The sequence below is a fragment of the Pimephales promelas genome, chromosome 4 (genome assembly GCF_988280905.1).
Source record: "Pimephales promelas chromosome 4, fPimPro1.hap1.1, whole genome shotgun sequence".
In the NCBI taxonomy this organism is placed as follows: Eukaryota; Metazoa; Chordata; class Actinopteri; order Cypriniformes; family Leuciscidae; genus Pimephales; species Pimephales promelas.
In genome coordinates, this window is record NC_142772.1 from 32,092,174 (window position 1) to 32,110,021 (window position 17,848).

At 38.0% G+C, this 17,848-nt stretch overlaps 2 protein-coding genes and 1 long non-coding RNA gene across 7 annotated transcripts in view; 2 read left to right on the top strand and 1 right to left on the bottom strand.

The window, feature by feature from the left end:
• Positions 1–1,091, top strand: part of LOC120469747 (uncharacterized) — a 114,394-nt gene extending 113,303 nt beyond the window's left edge. The window contains exon 4 of the long non-coding RNA XR_005620431.2: positions 200–1,091. This is a non-coding gene — a long non-coding RNA (uncharacterized LOC120469747). The remainder of the gene's footprint in view (positions 1–199) is intronic.
• Positions 1,092–5,362: 4,271 nt separating this feature from the next.
• On the top strand, positions 5,363–9,477 carry ntmt1 (N-terminal Xaa-Pro-Lys N-methyltransferase 1). Of its 2 annotated transcripts, none has more exons than XM_039658890.2 (4): positions 5,363–5,517; positions 6,672–6,846; positions 8,096–8,348; positions 8,482–9,477. In XM_039658890.2, exons 1-4 carry the CDS (start codon positions 5,465–5,467, stop codon positions 8,736–8,738), a joined length of 738 nt encoding a protein of 245 aa, XP_039514824.2. In that variant the 5' UTR covers positions 5,363–5,464; the 3' UTR covers positions 8,739–9,477. The 2 variants fall into 2 exon arrangements, with proteins under 2 accessions (XP_039514824.2, XP_088986406.1); XM_089130280.1 differs by lacking the exon at positions 5,363–5,517 and adding an exon at positions 5,681–5,726.
• A 607-nt stretch (positions 9,478–10,084) lies between these two features.
• ndor1 (NADPH dependent diflavin oxidoreductase 1) lies at positions 10,085–17,797 on the bottom strand. 4 transcript variants are annotated; one of them, XM_039658873.2, is made up of 15 exons: positions 17,671–17,797; positions 17,047–17,195; positions 16,860–16,937; positions 16,673–16,770; positions 16,387–16,485; positions 15,615–15,716; positions 15,161–15,364; positions 14,951–15,078; positions 14,617–14,831; positions 14,180–14,287; positions 12,549–12,663; positions 12,284–12,430; positions 11,854–11,972; positions 10,688–10,782; positions 10,085–10,539 (listed from the first exon to the last, which is right to left on the bottom strand). In XM_039658873.2, the coding sequence occupies exons 2-15, from the start codon at positions 17,179–17,181 to the stop codon at positions 10,395–10,397; spliced, it is 1,788 nt and encodes a 595-aa protein (XP_039514807.2). In that variant the 5' UTR covers positions 17,182–17,195; positions 17,671–17,797; the 3' UTR covers positions 10,085–10,394. The 4 variants fall into 4 exon arrangements, with proteins under 4 accessions (XP_039514807.2, XP_039514808.2, XP_039514805.2 ...); XM_039658874.2 differs by having other exon boundaries at positions 12,284–12,427; positions 14,617–14,834; XM_039658871.2 differs by having other exon boundaries at positions 14,617–14,834.
• Between the last annotated feature and the right edge of the window lie 51 nt (positions 17,798–17,848).

Consider the following 17,848-nt stretch of genomic DNA (forward strand, 5'->3'; position numbering starts at 1 on the left):
ACTCATCTTTCCCATGTGAGTTCAGTTCTAGCCTTATATATATATGATTATTGTTATGAATCTTAAATGTCCCCAAATGGAAGCTTTTGTCAGATTCAGCTCACTTGTAGGGGTTTGTCCCCATATAAGCCACCCTCACAAGACACTTTTATCCTCTCAGTAACCTTTTAGTATTCTCTCTCTCTCTCTCTGTTTCTAGGTCAGGGGAGGCAGTAGTGAGCGTGTGCTCTGCACCGCTGTCCACTTCAATCTACCCAGCCACGGATGATCTTAGAAATATATATACAGAGAGAGTTGTTGGTGGTGATAGGGGTGTCAGAGGCTCACATGGGGGAAAGCAGAGACGGAGAGGAAAAATCAGAGGAGAAACGGCAGAAAGAGAGAAGGAAGTTAGCGTGGCAAGCATATAGCATGGACTTAAAGGCGTGGGTTGTGTAACGTTCTATCCTGTTTTGTTCCATAAACGCACACGCAACATTCCAGCACACTCACACTCGCACTCGCACAGCCTCTGCTCTCAATATGCAAGGCACTGCCGCACTGTGAAACCAGAAACTACATCAGATCTCGGACCTTCAAAGACAGAACTAATCCTGCTCTCGACCAAACCTGATTGTAATTCAGTCATTACGCATTCAGCTCGACGCACTGCAGAGCTCTGGCTTCGATTAAGAGCCTGGTGTTGACTGCTTGAAGTTTGCTGCTGACATACTGCTGCATTTTAATATAATGATGCACCTATATATAAAATTACACAAACATTGATAAATACTAACAGTATACAGATAATGGTAAAATAACACTGATTTTATGTTAAACATTTTATTTACAAACATTGTTTCATTAATCATATAATGTGAACTATCAGGTTTAGTTCATGCATTCCCATCAGAATCAAACCCATATTATTAGTATACTATATTTTTATATTATTATTAATATAATGTTTTTAAATAAAATGTATTTGCAATGTATTAGGTTTTATTTAAGTACGATATATTATTGTAGTATTTAAGATTTTATTTTTATGTTAATTTGATCTGTTAGCTTTATTTTATTTTTGTTTTAGTTAGTTAGTTTTTAAGTTATAATATAATATGAACATTAGATATGAATTCGTACGTTTTGAATGAAGTCATTCAGGAATATTTTATATAATACATGCCATGAATGATCAGAATTAAGTATTCCAGACAGCTGTGTATACAATAGCTACGTACTGATGGTTACTTCCAAACAAATAATAATAATAATACTGAAATCATACAGGGACGTTCAGTACATACTAATTTAAAGGTAAACACACATTCACACCTATACATAAACTTTACACTCCTCAGGGGTCTTCATGTCTTTTTGTTTTCCTCTTTTTCAGGAGAAACCTCAGTCCAGCTCCTCTTTTCATCCGTGTATTTGGCCTTGTTTTTTTCTGTCATAATACAGGTGCTCCCATCCAAACTACCATGATGTAATCCGACTGTAATCCCAAACATCAAAGAACCACATGTCACATACACACACCCTTCAAAGTCAATGCAATGTTTGTTTGGCTAAAATGTGCTTTGGATTTATTTTTTAGGTAAAATGTCATTCGTTTTGAAACACTTTTAGTGATTTTTAACATTTGTTAGTTAGTTAGTTAGTTGTTTGTCTTTGCCTTTTGGCTCTGCCAGACATTCAGGCCATATGGTTCCGCTTGGAAACCTCCTGACCCTTCTGTGTAGAAACACAAACATTTGCTTACACAAATGCACAAGCACAACCATATGAATGTGTAGCAAATGGCAGACAGGACTGCAACTGTCCAACACTATCTCACGCCCAATTCGTACGAATTCGACGAATGATTAAAAAGTGTCTAACCTACGATGAGTACGACCTACGATGAGGTCGTATGAAATGTTACGAATTAGCCACTTTTTAATCATTCGTTGAATTCGTACAACTTGGTCGTGAGATCGGGTTGAACTGTCTGTCTCAGATTTATCTGTAATTAAGTACATAAACGGACAAATTCAACAGACACACAAGCTTGTATCATGTTAACAATGCTGTCATACGCATTGTTAACAATATTTATATATACACATTATGTGTATATATAAATACACATTATATTTTTTATGTGTATTTATACATAAAATAAATACACATATATTTATTTTATGTATAAATACACATTTATTTATACATAAATAAATGTATAAATAAATACATTTATTTGTTGTAATAAAATAAAATAACATAATAAAATAAAATAAAATAATCAAAATAAAATAACATAAGTATGTTATTTTATTTTGTATTAAAGTTATATGCTATTTTAACTGTCAGGTTTAGGACGCGTCTTATCTATAAGAACAGTGGAAAAAGTGGATGGCATTCTCACTCAATCATAATTCCAATGTTTTGAGCACAATTTCCAAGGGTACCTACAGAATGTCTATTTAAATGAAAAGTAAACATTTTAACAATTGCCTCAATTTTAATGATGGTATTGTCTTCAATAAAACATTTACATCAGGGTAGTAGGGGATATAGGGCAACACACATATCAGAAATTCCACTGTTAGCTGTTGTCACCCTCTGTGATCTGAGCTCTGACCACTATGGGGCATCGTGTTTATTGCTTGAGAGAACTACAGATTCTCTGGTGACCGTCTGAGTGAATGAGAGAATGTCCCACTGAGCTTGCAAACAGTACAACAGTGCCATCACGTGGCTACTGGAATTAATGCACAAGTGTTTTGAACACTTATTCATGGGAATGTTTATATTACAGTTACCCTTCACATTTGTACATTCAAATACTTATTATTGTAATAACACCTTAAGAATATTTCATTATTGTGTAATTTTTGTATTCACATGAATTGTAATCACAATAATATGACACAAACCAAGATTGTCCTACAAATGACTTATAGCAAACTATAAAGGTAGGGCAGGCAATTTTTGTATAATAAACACTTTTTTGTTATTCTGGTGAAACTCTCTTCACATCCTAATAGTAATCAATAATCGAAGTGGTCCAAATATTAATAAATGTCCATATCTTGCAAGAAAAAATGCAAGCCCTGATGCAATTATGCACAGTGTCGTACCTCCCTTCCTGTCAATGTATGCGTATTTCCATAGCACAGCCCACCTGCTCAGGCAGACATCACACACGTTATCAGCACGTTTCATAAAGATATGCAGAGTTGTAGACAGACACTCACTGAGCACTGCAAACAAACAGCAGCAGCCTTTTACGGTTCCTCCTGAACCAAAACAACAAGTTCATGCCATGGCGTAACCATAATTTAGAGACGACAACTGTGTCATTCCTCCTAGAACTGTTCATGTTTCATGCGTTTCTCTGGCAACACTATCAACGCCGAAATCAATCTGCAGCAGTTGTTTACATTCATTAAAGGGAGCTAACTTGCTATTGCTAGCCACTCCAAAATTGCCTAGTCTACCTTCAAGGAATCTTCTGTAGGAGATGTTGTTTGGTTCATCTGCTTAACAAGTAGCATAAGATGCATCATGCAATTTTTTGGTAGCTTATACATGTAACAATGTTCAGACAGTAGTGAGTTTAACACTCACTTCATTACATGACTGCAGTTCATTACATACTGTGTTTGGTTGCAGTGTATGTGCACACATGTTCATACGTGCCCCCCTTATACTGTCCATTTCTTTTTTCCAGGGATGCCATCTTTCCCTTTTTTGCATGAATGAACTGAACTCCTGAATGCACGAGGCTGTGTTCGCTCTGTGTAAGTACAGTAGATTTATTGATTAAAGCATGTGTCCTTGTGTCTGAGTCAGGGTCTATGTGAGTATATATATATATATATATATATATATATATATATATATATGAAGAGTTCAGATGCAAAAGCCTCTAAGTGCCATTTGAAATTTTCTTCTTTAATGATCATTTTTATCAAGCTTGTATATTTAAGTTCAGTGATTTCACTTAAATGGCAATGATAATTACCCATTAGTTATTTAAGTGAAATTACTGAACTTAAATATACAAGTTTGATAAAAATCATCATTAAAGAAGAAAATTTCAAATGGCATTTAGAGGCTTTTGCATCTGAACTCTTCATATATATATATATATATATATATATATATATATATATATTGTGAAGAGACCTTGGGTTGGCACTATAAAAAATCAACATATTATTATTAAATAAATAAATATTTCTACAATAACACTGATACATTAAAAATGTTTATTTTGACATTTGATTATTAATATTTAAACTCTTGAAAAAGACTAGAATGAGTCAAAACTAGGTGACTGACTACACTATCAAACATATTTTGCCGTAGAAAAGAGGTTAATCTAAAAGGAGAAATGATAAGAGGGCACACACAGAGAGAGAGAGAGAGAGAGAGAGAGAGAGAGAGAAAGAGAAAGAGAACCCATAGGCGGAGACAGGTAAGGAGAAGAGCCGGGCAGCTCTGCTGACTCAGGACATTTCAAAAGTGTTGATTTCCGCTCCATTTCTCCAGCCTCTTTGTAATTCTAATGAGAATGTAAAAGGTGTCAGGAGCCAGAGAGGGAGTAGACAGAAGAAGATAGGGTGAAAGAGAGCAGATCAGATTAAATATCGACTGACTTCAGGCTGTCCGATGCAGACAGGCAGTGTACTGAGTCATCAAATGGACCCTGCCAGCTCGGCTGAGAACGAGAGACAGAAAAGGATGAGCAGACAGAGCCATGAGGGAGAAAGAGGAAGAGAGGAGTTGCCCAGGGGAGTGAGAGGAGAGCAGTGAAACGTTGGGCTTGTGGGGGAGGAGGAGTAGAGACGAGCATAAGTAGTCAAGAGAAAGCATCCTGTCATGTAATGAGGAGAGTGAAAATAAGAGACGGGATGAGAAGAAATAAACGTCAACAGTGGAAAACAAGAGGCTGGACAGAATACAAAATAAATACAAGATTGTTAGGATGAACTTACTGTTCAGATAAACATTTATTAGAAAGACATGGGAAATGAAAGTGAAAGGATGTTCATTAAACCAAATAGACAATATTAAGATGAAAATGTGATGAATAGTTAAAATAAAATGACTACTTAAATAACAACCCTAGGAAATGAAACACCTAGGCTACTAAACTAGCCTACTAAATGCCTAAAATATATAAAAGATTGTGCTTTTAGTGTCTAAGACAAAACTTAAATCTTGGAATGACCAAGGGTGAGAACTATTCTATGCAGTCTTAACTTTGTGTAAAAACACCATTACATTTTTGACAGTTCTTAGCCATGTACGCAAGTTTACATGCGGCCACAAGATGGAGACAAAAACAATTCGCTGAGGGGAAACCACTGATCTCTATTGGGGGAAACACGTTGGTCAAATAAGGAAATGACGTACGGTGTTGAGCATTTCTGCTTTGGGGAGCTAGGAAAGCTTTCATGGGGCAGTTCTACTACAGTTTTTCAGTAGTGACATGACCGATTGTAAGAAACGACTGTCGGCGGCAGCGAGGGCACGAAAGCAAAGGTAACGTTACGGTAGTGTTTACTGTCTGAATTAGTGTAGTCAGAAACAGATTAGAAAGACCTGTTGGATGCATGAATGTACATAGGCTACCTGTGATTTAGAACTGGTCGTGTGTCAACACGTGTATCTTTTTGTCACCCCTAAATATAGCAAAAGGAAAAGACACGTTGAACGAGAGCACGATAGCAGGGCCATATGTGTGAGTCCCAGTAAGTAATGAGACTGTAACACAGACTACTTTTCTTCAATTACCATTTATTACTTCGTAAATATGCCATTTTTTTTGTCTTTAGACTAAAAATATTTTGTAGGTATTGGTATGTTATGTTAGTCCTCATTCATGCTTCCATTTTTGTTAGGAGATTATATCTTATTTGACCAGTCATTTGTCTGTCAGTTTAACCTACGGTGAAGTGATGCTTCCTGACAGCTGAGCTCAGACAGCAGAGACACTTTTGGATTCCGGTGTCTAACTCTGACCGCTTCAGCACGTTACCTCATATTCCTTCATAGGCCCAAAGTTGCTAGCAGCACCCCTGGGTCTCTTTACAGTCTAAAGAATTGGAGTAGGGGTCCAGTGGCAGCTCCTGCCAGTCAGTTGAAGATTGAACCCCTACTGAAGAATTGGCTCTTTATCATTGCATTGAAATTATAATTGTAATAATTTCATAAACTAACTCAAACATTGTCTTACTGACCGTGATTGCATGACTAGGTTACGATTAATATTTGACATTTGTGTGTATTTATTGTAAAATGTACCATGCCATATGTATTGTGAAAAGCATTAAACAAAAAACTTGACGAATAGCAATGGAGTATAACAGTTTCGTAAGAATGGTGCTAGCAACCAATTAATTTATATACTAATGCATTTTTACACTGCACAGAAGCTTCATCTGAAGCAGTGAGATGCATTTACAGACTGATTTCCATGCAGCATATGATTTTATACAGAAACTATAATTGCTATGAAATTGATTTAAATGTGGAAAAAATGAATATAGGAACATGAAATAATTCAATCTACTTTTAATTGTGTACTTGTATATTTCTAATTGAATATATACATCTATAAAAATGCATAAGATGAAAAATGCTGAAGAAGAACTCTGACTCTGGTAAAACTACTTTCTTTTGATCTCTGTGGTTAGGAGTTGCACAAAGATGGAGGACTGCTTGATAGAAGACCAGACTACGTTTTACTCGAAGGCAGAACATTACTGGAAGGATGTCCCGCCCACTGTGGATGGAATGCTGGGAGGCTATGGCAGCATTTCCAGCATTGACATTAATGGCTCCAAAAAGTTTCTTCAAAAGTTCCTTGGGGTGAGTAATTCTACATTTCAATAAACTACTGTTCAGAAGTTTAGAGTCAGAAATACACACACACAGTTGTAATCCAAATTATTCAACCACCCCACCCCCCCCTTGCAAATCAGGTTAATTGGCAAAATGTATAGACTTTCGGCTGTTGGCTATGGACAAATCAAACAAGTAATTTAAATAGCTCAACACAACAAATGTGGTTTCCCCAAATTCAACTGAAAATGCCACTTTTAATGACTTCAGCAGTCACAAAATGATTCAACCCCTTCAGAGGACGCATCTCTAGTACTTAATTGAACCCCCTTTTGCTGTTATGACCTTTTGTAAACAAGATGTATAACTAGACACCAGTGACACTCTGAAGAATGGAGTAATGACCTGAAAACTCAGCTTTTAGAAAATTTTATTTGTAATAATATTTCACAATATTACTGTTTTTACTGTATTTTGATCAAATAAAAGCAGCCTTGGTTAAAGGTTCTCAAAGCGATCCTGGGTGTTGACGTTCGAATATTTTCAAACAAATCGGAGCTAGACCCTCCCTCTTCCGCATCTCATCTCCTCCCCCTCCCTTCCGTGCTTCCTGAAATAATTGTGAACGTGCATAGTTCTAGCTAATTATATCCTTGTGTGGGTTTGGCGAACATAAGCGTCAATTTAGAAGAAAAAAAAAACTATTTAACGTTACCCACCTGTCCAGCAAAAACAGAGCAACCTGAATGTCGGACTGGAAGCCCTTCTGCCGCCGGAGTTCTCGCCATCGTTCAAAGGCTTTGCTACCGCACTAACCCCCCAGACCCACCCTCAAATACTTCTTGCCAGTGACTGGCTGGAACACTGTTTGTTAGGTTTCGTGGTCCGGGTAAGACATGATTGTTTTTGTTGCCGTTTGTGCAGCCTGTGGTGTCTACAGAGACCGCGTTTTTTTACAGTGTGTTTAGGGGACAGGCAGCTAGCCGATAGTGAGGAGACGTTTGATGTATGTGACAAAAAATGTTTTGGCCCAGCATCGCTTAGAGAACCTTTAACATAAAAGACTTATTTCAAAAACATGAAAATAGTAGTGTAAGTTGGTAGCGTAAATCGTTGACGTTCTACTACTACAAAATTTAGTTCACTGCTAGGTCTTAAGTGATTATTTGAAACAAATATCTTGAAATGGAGCAAGACAATAATCTAAGCTCCAGCAAACCTTAAATGAAAGTCCACAAGAAACACCCTATCATCTGGTTTCCTTGTTTACTCAAAGGAAGGCCAGGGTAAGACTGGGACAGGCTGTTCTCTGGACTGTGGTGCTGGAATTGGCCGTATCACCAAGCGACTGCTCCTGCCGCTCTTCCGTACAGTGGACCTAGTGGACGTGACGCAGGAGTTCCTGGATAAAGCTCGTACATACCTGGGTGACGAGGGCAAGCGGGTGGAGAACTACTTCTGCTGTGGCCTGCAAGATTTTCAGCCCCAGCCAGAACGTTATGATGTCATATGGATTCAGTGGGTGATTGGTAAATGGATTTATTTGGCTACACCATCTATCATAACAATTTTATAAAATGGAAACCGTTACTATAAACTAGATGAAATCTCCCATTGTGTTTTGCAAACGCAATAAAGCTCAATCGCTTCGTGTATCTGTAGGTCACTTAACCGACGACCATCTGGTGGAATTCCTGAGGCGTTGCCAGAACGGTCTGCGTCCGAATGGCCTGATTGTGGTGAAGGATAATGTTGCATTCGAGGGTATAATACCTGATGATGTAGACAGCAGTGTGTGTCGGAACCTGAATCTCCTTCGTCACCTAGTAGCCAAGGCTGGACTCAGCATCATCTGTGAGGAGCAACAGCAGAACTTCCCTGAGGAGATCTATCAGGTCCACACTCTAGCGCTCAGATAGCTGCAAACATCGCACAAGTATGTTGTTATGTGTTTGTTCTGAAGCCAATGATGTGAATGGAAATTAGGATCAATGTTAGCTACACAAGAAGCTACGTGTTACTGTCAGTGTGATCACCGTTTTTTGAAATTGGGAGCTTGGGATTTTACTTCTAGAGCTTGTAATATGACAGCTAGTACTCATAGCTGTCATGAATCTGAATGTAACTGTGGTGAATGGTAGCTTTTCAGTCATCCAAACAGCTTCACACTCCAGTTAATCTTCGGTTTGACTCAGAAAGGTTTTATCACAGTGGAAAATTATGTGGAAGATGGAAACAATCAAGAAAAAATGTAAACCACACAAACTGCTTCATTTTTAGCTGTGGGTGTACTAAATACTTAAAGGAATAGTTCACACCAAAACAAAAATTGTCGTCATTTACTCGCCTGTATGACTGACATTCTTCTGATGAACATAATGTATATTTTATGTGAAAAAAAGTTGTCATACAATGGAGGTGAGTGGTCCCCAAAAGAGTTTTGGGAATGTTGTCAAAATGTTGTTGTGTTATAGTCATACAGGTTTGAAAACCAATGATGGTGTGTGAATGGAGAGAACTATCCCTTTAAGACTATTTAATCAGTTTTATGGCACTGAACACATTATGTAACACCTTTTAATAACTTATGCGAATTTGAATGTTCCATTTTAGTGTGTGTGAATTTACAGCTGTTGAATAAAGTAATATTTTGAAGTAGTTATTGTGAGTTACAGTGGTCTTAGCCTTTTTGACTCAAATAACATAATCACCTTCCCCCATCGCTGCTAAATATGCTATAATAGTTAAAACATTTTTATTGATGTTATTGATTTTTATTTATATATTTAATGAATGTGGTTGGTAAATGTAATATATTGAATTAACCACAATTCATTTTTTGATTCCAGAATTTATGTTCTTTAATAACAGCAATTACAAAAGGGACTAAAACGCCACATTAATTTTTTTTTTAGCATTTAATTTATAATTTATATTGGATTAGATTTATTTTATTAATCATAATTTATAAATGTAAATACTTTTAAGTCATCCTGTGGCCACCCTGTAAGTTTTCAGAGGCACTTGGTTGAGAATCAGTAATGTAAAATATATACCAGTGTGAGTTGGATTTTGCATTGTTGAAATTTTTTTTTTTTTTTTTCTCAATGAGCACATCCATATCATTTTTTGACTGGTGCACACTAGCTGTGTTCATGTGAAAAAAAAAATTAGTTTTGATGATTCAATTTAAAATTAGGAGATCATATTTCAGTCATGATTTACTTTAAGAAATTAAAAGAATAGAAGTATTTCCACCTGTTAATACATTTTCCAAGTCTTTATTACTTTGTCCTTCAATAAGTCAAATCCATACAATAAAAATGAAAGCAGGAACACCAGCCTAGATTACAGTTAACATCAACTTAAATTCATGGTCTGGTAGTGTGTGTTGTTTGTAACTTAAGTTAAGCTTATAAGTTACATTGTCAAAGGCAGTGGGGAACTTGTTTGGCGAAGAAAGAACTGAGGTTTGGAATCAAAGCACTATATAACACCATTTAATCTCAGTTCAACTCACTTTTCACACTTGAGGCTATTTTTTGTTTATCAAGGCTATGGATTTAATGGAGAGATCAGGACCAGGTTTCACTTTGAAAGCGTCCGGTTTTCTCCATGGCATCCAGCATCTCGTGTGCTTGGCTTTCAGAAATCCCACCCTCTTTCTGGAATACTTCTTTCAGCGCGTCACATACACTTGTGGGCATCTGCTTGGCATTTCTAGATGAAAACGGAAAGGGGTAGTTAACTTCTGTCCTTCTGTGTTGTAATATTGCTCTATACCATCCGTACATACAGTATGAGATTTAACATTCCATAAAAAATATTTTGTTGAATCCCTTAACTTGATGTTAAAAAAAATACTTACCCTGCTATGTAAAAGAAAGCATTCTTCTTTGCAATCAGATCCCATAAAAGTTTGCTTTGTTCCTTTACGCGATGCTGAACGTAGATTTTATCCTCCTGTAAATGAATCAAATGTACCTAATTATATACCACACCCTTTGAAAGAAAATATTTCCAAGCAACAATTATTGCAGAAAGAAAAAATTAAATGAATATTGTAATTATGTTTCAATTATAAATGTCATTAGTTACAAAATACGTTAACGATTGATGTGCCTTCTTTTTACAGTAAAAACATGCCGTATGGAACACATTTGATTTCAAGTCACATTACCATAACCTGCATTATCCTGACTGTATGACAAAAGGCATTAGGTGTGTACGACTGCATGCAGCACTGTGCAGACCAATCGGTGAGAGTTGCCACTTGCAGTTGAGTTGGGGGCAGTCTTTCAAATCTTTCAGATCGACAAATGCCTTGATTGCAGTTCTCTGTTCTCATCAGTCTTTTAAAATGAATGCGCTGTTGATTTCTTTTACAACAGACGCGATAGCAGAATCTATACATCTCAAATCTCCAGCTGCAGTCAACTTTGAGGGAAACCAGTTCAACCCAAGTGCTCTTTGATAATGTGATGATTACGTAACTGCAGATCATGTGTCCATTCGGGTAAAGCCCACCCTGGCATTTTGATTGGCCCGACTAATTCTGAATTGATCATAATTACACCTCAATGGATCAAGTCCAGACCATAGACTGTAAAAGATCGAACTTACCGATCAAAAAATGTTGTGGGCTAGTTCCAGGCTATAACGCAGCGCCATTTGTTTGTACAAGAATAAAGTTCAACATTTAAAGTACTATTTAAATACCAACAAAGTGGGTCTATATTCTTATCAGTGTTATTTTGATAAACATGACAGTATAACATTATGGTTCCATTTTATTGTTATGAAAACATGGCTTTGTGAGCATTATCGGAACTGAAGTTGTCAGAATAAACACAAAACACGCCATTGTCATCAGTGAATCCGCATTTACTGCTTCAAGTCAGACGTCGTGTCTGTGCAGCGTCGCATGAAGTCGAACACACCTTATTTATTAACTGTTCCTGGGTCCACCCCTCTCTTATTTAGACACACCTGTGCAGTACTCTTATGGTAAGAGCTAAATAATACTCATCTGACCTGATCTCTGGAGAAGGCTGTGAAGAGGATCATGTGGCCCATTTGCACCTTCTCCTCCCATTCTGATCGACAGTAGAAGTCTTTTGATTCAGAGCGACAGCCAAAAAATAGCACATTAGCTGAAACAGAAGATGAGACTTTAGTTAGAATGTATTTTGACTACGCACTCTTGAGACTTATCAACAGCATTATGCGTTATGGCACACACTCGGTCACTACTTATCAAATTATGAGTGTGCAAGTCCATAAAGTACATATTTTATAAAGATATAATGAGAAAAAAAATAGGCACCACATTTCTTGTTTCTTGCCGTCAGCCCAATTCAGGAAGAAGTGTCCCTCACAACAAATTTTATTAGCAAAATACATGTTTGACCATCACTTTTCATCTTTTTCACTTCCGAATAACAACCAAATCTGACAAACTCACCCATCTTCCCTTGAGCAACCCTCTCCTGTATGGCAGATCTGAAGGGAGCCACACCAGTCCCTGGTCCCACCATTATCACAGGGGAGTCTGCGTCGTGAGGGAATCTCAAACTCCCCTTCTTCACCCACAGCGGTACGTAAACATCTTCTAAACAGTATTTTGAACACGATTTTATAAAACTATTTATTCGTACACATAATTATTTGTCTGACTATTGGCAGTTTTTGACTTTACTTGTTAATTCTTTCAGATGGATCAGACCAACCTTTCGAGGGCTCCAGAGATGCCAGCCAGGAAGAGCAGAGGCCTTTGCGTGGCTTCAAAAGCATGGTTTTATATTTCACCACAGCAAGCAAGATCTGGATTCGGTCAGGGTGTTGCTGTGGAATCAGAAACAAATATTTATATTTGCAATACATTTCAAATACCGGTAAGATTTTTAATTCTAATATGCTGATTTGGTAAGAAAGATTTCTTATTATCCATGATATAACCATGATACATTTTTGAGGATTCTTTGATGAAGAAAAAGGTTTTTGTTTCTATTTATTTGAAAAAGAAATCGTTTGTAACATTATAGAGATAGTTCACCCAAAAATGAAAATTCTGTCAGTAATTACTCACCCTCATGTCATTTCAAACCTTAGACTTTCGTTCATCTTCGGAACACAAATTAAAAAAAAAAATCTTTCTGATGAAATCTAGGAGCTTTCGGTCCCCCATAGACAGCACTTTGAGCTTCAGCAACAACCAATGAGGTAAATTATCTTGTGTTGCGCTGCATGTTTGAGCTTCATCAACAACCAATGAGGTTCATTATCTTGTGTTACGTTGTATGTTTGAGCTTCAGCAACAACCAATGAGGTTCACTCTCTTGTGTTACACAGCACTTTGAGCTTCAGCAACAACCAATGAGGTTCATTCTCTTGTTACGCAGCACTTTGAGCTTCAGCAACCACCAATGAGGTTCACTCTCTTGTGTTATGCTGCATGTTTGAGCTTCAGCAACAACCAATGAGATTCATTCTTTTGTTACGCAGCACTTTGAGCTTCAGCAACAACCAATGAGGTTCATTCTCTTGTTACGCAGCACTTTGAGCTTCAGCAACCACCAATGAGGTTCACTCTCTTGTGTTACACAGCACTTTGAGCTTCAGCAACCACCAATGAGGTTGACTCTTGTGTTACGCTGCATGTTTGAGCTTCAGCAACAACCAATGAGGTTCATTATCTTGTGTTACGCTGCATGTTTGAGCTTCAGCAACAACCAATGAGATTCATTCTTTTGTTACGCAGCACTTTGAGCTTCAGCAACAACCAATGAGGTTCATTCTCTTGTTACGCAGCACTTTGAGCTTCAGCAACAACCAATGAGGTTCATTCTCTTGTTACGCAGCACTTTGAACTTCAGCAACCACCAATGAGGTTCATTCTCTTGTTACGCAGCACTTTGAGCTTCAGCAACCACCAATGAGGTTCACTCTCTTGTGTTACACAGCACTTTGAGCTTCAGCAACCACCAATGAGGTTGACTCTTGTGTTACGCTGCATGTTTGAGCTTCAGCAACAACCAATGAGGTTCATTATCTTGTGTTACGCTGCATGTTTGAGCTTCAGCAACAACCAATGAGATTCATTCTTTTGTTACGCAGCACTTTGAGCTTCAGCAACAACCAATGAGGTTCATTCTCTTGTTACGCAGCACTTTGAGCTTCAGCAACAACCAATGAGGTTCATTCTCTTGTTACGCAGCACTTTGAGCTTCAGCAACCACCAATGAGGTTCACTCTCTTGTGTTACGCAGCATGTGTTAGAGTATGCAGCACTGATAGAATTTTAATTTTGGGGTGAACTAACCCTTTAAAAAGTTTTTTATTGTTAATTTTGTTGACTTACCAAGAGAGAAGAGGCAATGGAAAAGGAACGAGGCTGAATTTCAGGAAAGAGATCCAACAAGTAGTCAATGCTTAACTCAGCTGTGGTGTGAGGGAAGTCCGTCAGTACCTGATCAACAAGAGTATAAAAGTTAAATAACATCGGACCAGAGATCACAAAACCTGTTCAAATCTCACTTGTACTAGCTTACGGGAGCTATTGCAAATGCAGTAGATATTTCACTCCTTTTGTCTTAACATTAGAAAATGACAACCCTAACTGTTCACTAGTTACTAGTACAGATTTTTTTACCACATAAAAAAACTTTGTAGGTCACAAAATATCTGAACAAGCACACAGTTCTCGCATACTCCATATGACAACAGAAGACAGTGTAAAAAATGAGTCTGCAGACATAAAATAGTTATTTCACATCGACAGTCAGCGTGACCTCTGACCTCCAGGGCTGTTCGGCGGGGTCGGTTGCAGTAGGAGTGAAGAGAATCCTGACCCTGAGCAGAGCTAAACTCCACAAGTTTTTCACGCTCCAGCTCATTAGTGGCAATAGTGGCCAACACCTCAAAAAAGGAACGACGTGGAACAGCAGAAATGTCCAGGAACTGTTCCACCAGGAAGCGAACGGAGCAGGGCTGAGGAAGACGCACAGGGACTGCTGCTACAGAGAGGAGGGGGAACACTTTTTCAAACTTTAAAAGGGAAGGCTTTTATTATGTGGAACACAAATGGAGATGTCTTGGCATATGGGTTAAGTTTTAAGGTGTTAAGTATCACCTGTGCTGCTGTCAGTGGAAGTTAGTGTAAAGTGGCACTCCGGGTCAAGCTTCAATAGTTGGCAGAACTGCTCCACATCCTCCGCAGCATTACAGGGTCTCATCATTACAACATCCCCTGCATTGTACCTGTCAGAGAAAGACACAATATTTTAATATTATTTTGTGATAACATCTCTATATATTATTTTATACGTTTCGTACTGCTCACTGGATGTTGGAGCCTGCGATGTCAAACTCGATATGCCTGACATCCTGGAAGTGTGAGGGATGAGTCACTCTCTGATTGAACACGACCCGAGCTGGAAAAGGCTGCAGGGAGGTGGGAAGAGCCTTATTATCAGGTGTCTGGAGATGCTCAATCTGCTTAACTTGGACTTCATCTAGGAAGTGGAAAACGTATCGGGGTGGAAGTCTGAAAAATCAGAACATTTTTCATTAAAGGGCAACTAAACACTAAAACAACTTTTTTTTAGTTAAAACTTCTTTTATCTGTAAGAATGGAGCTTCATAAATGCTGTTCATTGATTCGAGTAATTTTTTTTTGGAGTCAGGCTCTGACCAGGGGTTTAGTTACCCTTTGAATAATATTAGGTGTTAAATATTTCAATTAAGTAATCAAAGTGTTCGGAAGCTTTGAGTGTTAGTTTATGTGAAATACATACTTTTCTTCCTCACGGATTGGAGCGAGGCCAGCAGGAGGAGGGTAGACAGACAGGGTTTTCTGCCAGAACGAAAGCAACCAGGGGTCAATCACACCATCAGGCCTGAGGAGTTATACAGAAAATATCAGCTGTATAGAATGCAAACTTTACAAACACTGTATCCACCTTATTTTGCAATATGAAGGTAAACCATTTACTGTAAAAAACAACAATAAGTGTAGCAAACAGTAAACCTATTTTCACTAAAAGCCAATGTCCCTATTATTACAATAACATCTACCAGCATGCGTTGCATATGTTTTTGCACACACACACACACACATATAGTTGTACAAAAACATTTGTAAAACAGTTAGTTCCAATCCTTGATTCTGATTGGTCAATAGCTGTGGTTTATTCATGATAAAACACAGCTATGACCACTTCACCTAATAGATTTATTTATCACTGCGCAACACTGCAGTTCATGTGTTGTTTTTATTTGAGCTTTCATGCATATTACTCATTGGAACGTTGTCAGGGACTATTTTTTCTAGCGAAAGGAAGGCTTTTGGTGACTTTACTTCATGAAAGTTGCACTAATACATTTTTTTTATTTTTTTTTACTTTAATATTTTTATTGTGTGGTAACCATTTTATAAAAGCAAGCAATAAGGTACCTTAAGGTACCCTTCAATCGTTACTTATGACACAGCACAGCCTCTCGTACCTTATTGCTTACATATAACATTTATTATATAACATATATTTGTGTGTGAGGACCTCTGCTCACCCCAGATCATGTTGATCATCAGCCAGTCCAACAGGCTGCAGCATATTAGCACCAAGCTGAAGCAAACGCTTATGGAGCTTCTTCGCAACAAAGTTGAACCTGGAAAGTGGACAGAAAAGGTATCAGTGTCGTGTCATCAATAATAATACGCAGCCTGAAAACATATGTCCAAAGTTGTTAAAAAAGAATTATCCTTTCAATTTCATTAAAAATATGCAGTGAAGTTGAAAAAAAAAGATATGAAAGCATAATGGAGGCTTTGTAAGCAGGACATCTGTCATCTTACTTTGGATAGGAGGAGTCTCCAAGGCCCAGCACAGCACAGTCAAGTCGACAAAGAGAATCAGCAGGCAATGACTTCCTGAACAGGAATCTCCAGAATTTCTATATAAAGAAAATATTCAAATAATTAACATTTAAATATGCAATGCATTAGAGTTTATAGACTTAAAGTGATGTATATACAGACTGACCTTCATATTGTCTGGAGGGTCCCCCTGTCCTGTGGTGGCACAGACAAACAGTACTAGAGACTCTGAGATCAGGTTGGCCTAATGAGGAGACGTGAAAACATAAGGCAAACAGATCATATGAACTAATTAACTTATAACCCCAACTCAATGCAAAGCTTCGCATGTCTGACTGCAGACGTGCACTGACCACATTGTAAGTGTCCAGGGCTTCAACTCTGAATCTCATCCGCCTCCTCTGCGCCTGACGGCCGATCCGCTCTGCCGTGTCCTGCGCTGTTCCCGTCTGACTCCCGTACAGAACCAGGAGAGTGTGGGTGCTCATCCTGACACTGGAATCTGAGAAGCAAATAAGTACAGTAATGAATGTTAACCTTTGATGTGGTTTTGAGCTTTTGGCATCAGATACAAATAAGTTATTATTCAATACTATTCAAACTTTTTATAATGAGATCAAAAGGCATGGGTGGGTTTGTTGCAAATCGAGGCATGCCAATGACAGCTTCAGTCATCCACCATAATTAACGTTACGTGACAATTCCCATGCATCATCACCCCACATCTTTTCGAGATCTAGAAAATACTGCATACTGTAAGATCGCGTGGCTTACCTAAAAATGCCAGTCTAAAAATCGTCAGCACATATATTGACAGAAATGACTGACTGTGTAAAACAGTCTTTGCATGTTTTCATCGGTTGTCATGAAGAGCTTTACGGCAGATTTCAGTCATTCTACGGTGCCGCATGTAACCTCTGTTTTGTCAAACCTGAGCTAAAACTGGCGAGTGAAAGTTTTCCGCAAACACAAGTTACCTGAATGGTATTATTAATTAATCTCTCTTCTTTTTCCCACTTGACAGCTCCGGTACAGTACAGTCAGACCATAGACAGTAAAACACATAGGGTAAAACAAAACACAGTCAGACAGAACAAGTTCTTCTTCTTCTTTGGACTTTTATGGCAGCAGGCATCCATCGAGTTGCATTACTGC

What these genes read in the sequence shown, in the direction of transcription:
- ntmt1 (XM_039658890.2), top strand. Translation starts at nt 5,465, where the DNA reads ATGACCGATTGTAAGAAACGACTGTCGGCGGCAGCGAGGGCACGAAAG. An exon ending in TTCTTCAAAAGTTCCTTGGG is followed by an intron (nt 6,847 to 8,095) that starts GTGAGTAATTCT and finishes GTTTACTCAAAG; the next exon opens with GAAGGCCAGGGTAAGACTGG. An exon ending in ATGGATTCAGTGGGTGATTG is followed by an intron (nt 8,349 to 8,481) that starts GTAAATGGATTT and finishes GTGTATCTGTAG; the next exon opens with GTCACTTAACCGACGACCAT.
- ndor1 (XM_039658871.2), bottom strand. Translation starts at nt 17,181, where the DNA reads ATGAGCACCCACACTCTCCTGGTTCTGTACGGGAGTCAGACGGGAACA. An exon ending in GATGATCAACATGATCTGGG is followed by an intron (nt 15,717 to 16,386) that starts GTGAGCAGAGGT and finishes ATAACTCCTCAG; the next exon opens with GCCTGATGGTGTGATTGACC. An exon ending in TTCCACTGACAGCAGCACAG is followed by an intron (nt 14,835 to 14,950) that starts GTGATACTTAAC and finishes TCCTCTCTGTAG; the next exon opens with CAGCAGTCCCTGTGCGTCTT.